Genomic DNA, 6,782 nt, shown 5'->3' with positions numbered 1-6,782 from the left:
TACCCTCGAGCAGATCGACACACGCACCTAGCTTGCTGTCATCTGCAAATTTACTGAGGGTGCACTCAATGCCCTCATCCAGATCATCGATGAAGATATTAAAGAGGACTGGCCCCAGCACCAAGCCCTGGGGAACGCCACTAGTGACCGGCCTCCAGCTGGACTTGACTCCATTCACCACGACTCTTTGGACTCGGCTATCCAGCCAGTTTCTAACCCAACGAAGCGTACGCCAGTCCAAGCCAAGAGCAGCCAGTTTCTTGAGGAGAATGCTGTGGGAAACGGTGTCAAAAGCCTTGCTGAAGTCAAGGTAGACCACATCCACAGCCTTTCCCTCATCCACCCAGCGCGTCACTCTGTCATAAAAGGAGATCAGGTTTGTCAAGCAGGACTTTCCTTTCATAAACCCATGTTGACTGGGCCTGATCGCCTGCTTGCCCTGCAAGTGCTGCGTGATGACTCTCAAGAGAATCTGCTCCATGAGATTCCCTGGCACTGAGGTCAAACTGACAGGCCTGTAGTTTCCCGGGTCTGCCCTCCGGCCCTTCTTGTAGATGGGCATCACATTTGCTAGCTGCCAGTCAACTGGGACCTCCCCCGATAGCTGGGACTGTTGATAAATAATGGTAAGTGGCTTGGCCAGCTCCTCTGCCAGTTTTCTCAGTACCCTTGGGTGGATCCCATCCGGCCACATTGACTTGTGCACATCCAAGTGCCGTACCAGGTCACTAACCAGTTCTTCGTGGATAGTGAGGGCCACATCCTGCTCCCCATCCCCTTCCACCAGCTCAGGGTACTGAGTATCCAGAGAACAACCGGTATTGCCGCTAAAGACTGAGGCAAAGAAGGCATTGAGCACCTCCGCCTTTTCCTCATCTCTTGTAACTAAGTTTCCCCTCGCATCCAGGAAAGGATGGAGATTCTCCTTAGTCCTCCTTTTTGTGTTGATGTATTTAAAAAAACATTTTTTGTTGTCTTTAACGGCAGTAGCCAGATTGAGCTCCAGATGAGCTTTGGCCTTTCTAATTTTGTCCCTGCACAGCCTCTCAATATCCTTATAGTCCTCCCTAGTGGCCTGCCCACTTTTCCAAAGATTATAAACCCTCTTTTTTCTCCTAAGCTCAAGCCACAATTCTCTGTTGAGCCAGGCTGGTCTTCTTCCCCGCCAGCTCGTCTTTGGGCACGTGGGGACAGACCGTTCCTGTGCCATTAAGATTTCCTTCTTGAAGAGCGCCCAGCCTTCCTGGACTCCTCTGCCCTTCAGAACCACCTCCCAAGGGACTCTACCGACCAGTGTCCTCAGCAGCACAAAGTCAGCCCTCCGGAAGTCCAATACAGCAGTTTTACTGGTCCCCTTCCTGGCCTCGCCAAGAATAGAGAACTCCACCATTTCATGGTCACTCTGCCCAAGACCGCTCCCGACAATCACATCCTCCACCAGTCCTTCTCTGTTTGTGAAGAGAAGGTCTAGCGGGGTGCCACCCCTGGTAGGCTCACTAACCAGCTGTGTCAGGAAGCTATCTTCCATGCCCTCCAGAAACCTCCTAGACTGCTTTCTCTGGGCTGTTTACCAGTTTACCAGGCACTGACGTGAGAATGACAGGCCTGTAGTTGCTAGGGTCTTTTTTTTTTTGGCCTTTTTGAAAATTGGTACAAAAAGGGCAAGAAAGTATCAGGGACTGTTGAGCATAAGATGACCTGCACACCCGAGTTCCTGATCCCAAACCCTTGAAGTCCCTTTGATTGCTCGCAGATTATGCATTGCCATTTCTTCTCCTTCCAGATGTAGGACGAGCAATCTGTAATAGTCTGAGGGTTGAACCAAGCTGGGAAGTCTCATAGAATCATAGTATCATAGAATATCCCGAGTTGGAAGGGACCCATAAAGATCATCAAGTCCAACTCCTGGCACTGCACAAGTCTACCCAAAAGTTTAGACCATGTAACTTCTTCTCCATAATTTTACCAGGCACTGACATGAGACTGACAGGCCTGTAATTGCTACGGTCTTCTTTCTTACCCTTCGTGAAAATTGGGACAACATTTGCCAGCTTCCAGTCTACTGGGACCTCTCCAGATTCCCAAGATCATTAAAAAATAATTGAGAGAGGTCCCGTGATGACATCAGCCAGCTCTTTAAGCACCCTGAGATGGATCCCATCTGGACCCATGGACTTGTATGGATCCAGGTGGAGCAACAAATCCTGCACACTTTCAGGGTTGGTTGGGAGTTTGTCATTCCCACCGTCTTGGTCCACCTGCTCAGGGCACCCAGGGTCCTGAAGCCCATCATCAGCATTGAAGACAGAGGTGAAGAAGGCATTAAACGTCTCTGCTTTGCCTATGTCATTGTCTGTGAGGAGACCTTCCCCGTCAAGCAGCGGACCTATGTTTTCTTTGGTTCTCATTTTTCTATTAAAATATCTAAAAAACCCTTATCTCTCACAGACATGGCCAACGTCAACTCTAGTTGGGCTTTGGCCCCATGAATTTTCTCCCTACAAACACGAACAGTGTCCCTGTATTCCTTCCTCGTCACCTGACCCTCCTTCCAGCAGCCGTACACTTTCTTTTTCTGTCTAAGCTCCAGTAGAAGATCCCTGGTCAGCCAGGCCAGCTTTCTGCCCTGCCTACCTGCCTTCTGATATTTTGGAATCACCTGATCTTGTGCTTTTAGGAGGCAGTGCTTAAAGACTGACCAGCACTGATGGACACCTATACCTTCAAAAGCACCTTCCCAGGGGACCTTGCTGACTAGTTCCCTGAGCAGCCTCAAGTCTGCTTTCCCCATATCCAGGGCTGAAGTTTTGGTGGCAGTTTCCCTTCTCTCACCATAAATTCTAAACTCAACTACTTCATGGTCACTATGACCGAGACAGCCGCCAATTGCCACGTCTCCCACAAGACCCTCTCTGTTTTCCAGCAACAGATCAAGGAGGGCACCTTTCCTAGTTGGTTCCCTTAGCACCTGAACCAAGAAGTTATCATCTAGGTGCTTTATGAACCTCCTGGACTTACTCGTGTCAGCCGTGTGGTGATCCCAGTTGACGTCTCGCAAGTTGAAGTCCCCCATAAGGACAAGGGGAGTTGATCTCGAGGCATCTCTTAGTTCTGCAAAGAATAATTCATTGGTGTTGTCATCTCCTAATGATGTCTCCTTGTCATCTCCTTGTGATGTCCTTAACCCGGGCCCCAGGAAGGCAGCAGACTTCCCTTAGAGGAGGGTACCTTCTACATATTGGACCCTCTGTTTCGTTGATTGTTGAATCACCCACAACTAAAACTCTCCTTTTCTTCCTCCTGTCTGTGGTCACTATAGAGGGGGTTGGCCTTTCCAACCCTAGCAATATATCTGGTGGAGGGGGATTGTAGCCTTCTCCATCCATCGATTGCCTTTTAGCCTCCAGGGCCTTATATCTGTTGTTCAGGTCTACCTGATAGGGTGATATGGGTGAAGGAGGATTTTACCAGCCACCTCGAGCCTGGACTTGTTTCCTTTCATTCATATCCTTCTGCCTTGTGTCTGCTGAGGGATGGATACTTCATTCCCTTTGAGTTGGGAAATTCCTGGTGCCTGTTCTTGTTCCACAGAGGCCAGAGTTAGGCATCAACAGTCTATCTCCCTCTCTGAATCCTAGATGTTCATAAGTTTTATAACCTCTTTTCATAGCTCAGCTACCATGCAGAGCAGGTCTTCCACCTGCTCATATCTTACGCAATTGCTGTCTCTGCAGCTGTCCAACGGTGGTGTAAAGCTTTGGCACTCCCTGCAGCCTGACACCTGGACAGCTGTGTACTTTTTTGGAAGTTCAGTTTGGGTCCCCATCTCCTTTCTGGAAAGTGTGGAGGTGGCCTTCTGCTGTTTGCCCTGAGCGGTCTGTCACAGGAACTCACTGCAGCACCCTGCCTGCATGAACTGCCACACAGACTGCCACAACATGCCCTGACTGGTACCTAATGTCTTGTTTGCCTGCTCTGTGCACAGCATTTCTGGTTGCTCATGCTCCCTAGGGTCTCCCAATTGGCTCCTGAAGGGCTGTCTTCAAACTACAGAGGGGGGCAGTACTGAAGGGAAACCCCTGCACACCGCAGTTCCCCTGCTCCTATGCAGAAGGTGTCTGCCCTGGAGCCAATCACCTTGGTGAGTGAGAGTCATTATAATTGGGTGAAATGGGTTTAAATGCACAGGCACAATGAATAGTGAGGTTTAATGGTAAACAACAATTCTAATAAACTGGGAAAAAAATACCGCAAGACAAGAATAGAAACCAGGCTTGGCCTATCATGAGTAACATTATGAGCAATTTTCAGAAAAATGCAGTAAGCTTATGGCTTATGAAATACACCCAGTCATCAGTTTCCACATTACATCCTTGAGGTCCTGGTTCCTCATGCTGTAGATGAGGGGGTTCACTGCTGGAGGCACCACCGAGTACAGAACTGCCAGCGCCAGGTCCAGGGAAGGAGAAGAGATGGAGGGGGGCTTCAGGTGAGCAAACATGACTGTGCTGACAAACAGTGAGACAATGATCAGGTGAGGGAGGCATGTGGAAAAGGCTTTGTGCCGTCCTTGCAGTGAGGGGAGCCTCAGCACAACTCTGAAGATCTGCACATAGGACAGAGCAATGAAAATAAAACACCCCAACATTAGAAAAGCAGTAAGCACAATCATCCCAGCTTCCCTTATGTAGGAGTCTGAGCAGGAGAGCTTGAGGATCTGGGGGATTTCACAGAAGAGGTCCCGGGCATTGCTTTGGTCAAGAGGTATTGAAAATGTATTGGCAGTGTGCAGCACAGCGTTGAGAAAGCCACTGCCCCAGGCAGCTGCTGCCATGGTGGCACAGGCTCTGCTGCCCAGGAGGGTCCCGTAGTGCAGGGGCTGGCAGATGGCAACGTAGCGATCATAGGCCATGATGGCGAGAAGAGAAAACTCTGCTAGAAGGAAAAAGAGTAGCAGAAAGAGCTGTGCCACACATCCTGCATAGGAAATGGTCCTCATGTTCCAGAGGGCATTGGCCATGGCTTTGGGAACAGAGGTGGAGATGCCACCCAGGTCGAGGAGGGCAAGGTTGAGGAGGAAGAAGTACATGGGGGTGTGAAGGCGGTGGTCGCAGGCCACGGCTGTGATGATGAGGCCGTTGCCCAGGAGGGCAGCCAGGTAGATGCCCAGGAAGAGCCAGAACTGTAAGAGCTGCAGCTCCCGTGTGTCTGCAAATGCCAGCAGGAGGAACTCAGTGATGGAGCTGCTGTTACACATTTCCTACCTTTGGGCAAGGGAGCCTGACAAAAGGAAGAAATGACAGTGCAAAATTTAAGGACTTCTTTTGGACCACTACATATCTCAAGAAACACCCCACAAAGCAAAACACTGCCTCATTCATTTCAGGAGGATCTTTCTGCTGCTCCTTGTCTTATGTCTGGTTGTTGCTCTGAGGGTGCCACAACAAGCAGGGTGCTCTGCTGTGAGCTCTGCGGCAGTCAGCCCTGGTCTGCAGCAACACTTAGAAGGGAACCTGGAGTGATCTGAGAAGTCTGCTGGCCAGGGACATCTCCCCGTTTGCAGGTCATGAGGAGAAGGTCAAATAATTCCTCAAAAAACAACAAAGCTGATGTTGGTACTGTCTGTAGGCTAAGGTGTGTGAGGTGCCTCAGAGCAGCAGCAATGCTCCAGGAGCCTTAGTTTCTTATACAGATACTACAGCTCCATTACCATCCCTCTCACTCACAACACAGGTAGGAAAATGGAAGCAGAGATTGTAGAAGGTGCACTGCATTCAGGTAGGTCTTGCCTTGCAGTTCTGCTGTGCAGTGCCCTGGGGAGGTGTGGGGCTGTGAGCAGCCTGTCCCTGGCAGCAGGCTCTGGGCAGCAGCAGGACCCTGCCCTGCCATGCCGGGGGAGCTCCTTCCACCCGCAGCTTCTCCCCGCAGCCCCTGGGCAGCTCCCTGGCCAGGCTGAGTGCTGAGCCTGGCAGGCAGCAGAGGCCCTGCCCTGGCACACAGCCCCTGGGGCACAGCAGGGACCCTGCTCTGCACCACAGCCCTGGGCACCCCTGCCTGCATCCCCGGCTGCACAGCCTGCAGCCAGCCCCAAGAGAAGGGAGCCCTCGGGCCCTGCACGCTGACCCTGCAGCACACAAGCCCTGCATGCCCTTCAACTCCAACACTGACTGTACTCCTGACAGCTCCCATCTGCTGAGGGCTGTGCCAGCTCCAGGAGAGCCTGGCAGGGCATGCCGAAGCATTGCCCTGTACCCAGAGACCTACCGTGGGGAGGTGGCTCTGATGATTTCTCTCCCTGCCAGCTCTCCTCTGCCTTCCCCCCCAGGCTGCCCTGAACCTCTCTCCCACTTCTCTCTCCTTCCCCCATGCCAGCTGCAGGCAGTGCCCCCAGCCCTGCTGCCCCTGGCAGAGGAGCTAAGTGGCTGAAGCAGCTTTTCAAGTAGTCCAAGTCTGATGCAAACTCCAAAGCCTCTCACAGCCTTAATGATTCCACTGAGGGACATTACTGACAAAGTCTCCCCATGGCCTTGTTAGAGCAGAAAAGTGCAGGCAGTGATTACAGGGAGACCAAGGCCAAGGAAACGTGGACCTGAGGCTGAGGAAACCTTGATGTGAGCCAGTCAGACCCTGACTCCAGCCCCTGGGAAGGGAGATTCTGTCCCTCCAGTGGGGTTTAGGGCTCTTCCTGGGTCAGTGCAATATGGGGATGGGCAATGCCAAGCACAAGGCTACAGGAGGACATCTCCTAGGCTCCCCAAGGAGGATGAGGAGGCAATGAAACT

General features: G+C 51.6%; 1 protein-coding gene across 1 annotated transcript; it reads right to left on the bottom strand.

Moving 5' to 3' along the window:
- Positions 1 to 4,333: 4,333 nt before the first annotated feature.
- Positions 4,334 to 5,257, bottom strand: LOC309889031 (olfactory receptor 14C36-like; the record flags this gene model as incomplete). Its single annotated transcript, XM_082781705.1, has 1 exon — positions 4,334 to 5,257. The coding sequence occupies one exon, from the start codon at positions 5,255 to 5,257 to the stop codon at positions 4,334 to 4,336; it is 924 nt and encodes a 307-aa protein (XP_082637831.1).
- Between the last annotated feature and the right edge of the window lie 1,525 nt (positions 5,258 to 6,782).

The sequence above is a fragment of the Aythya marila genome (genome assembly GCF_965140915.1).
Source record: "Aythya marila genome assembly, chromosome: 32".
NCBI classification, from domain to species: Eukaryota; Metazoa; Chordata; class Aves; order Anseriformes; family Anatidae; genus Aythya; species Aythya marila.
Note: the sequence above shows the minus strand (reverse complement) of the source record. Positions and strands in the feature narration are given on the sequence as shown.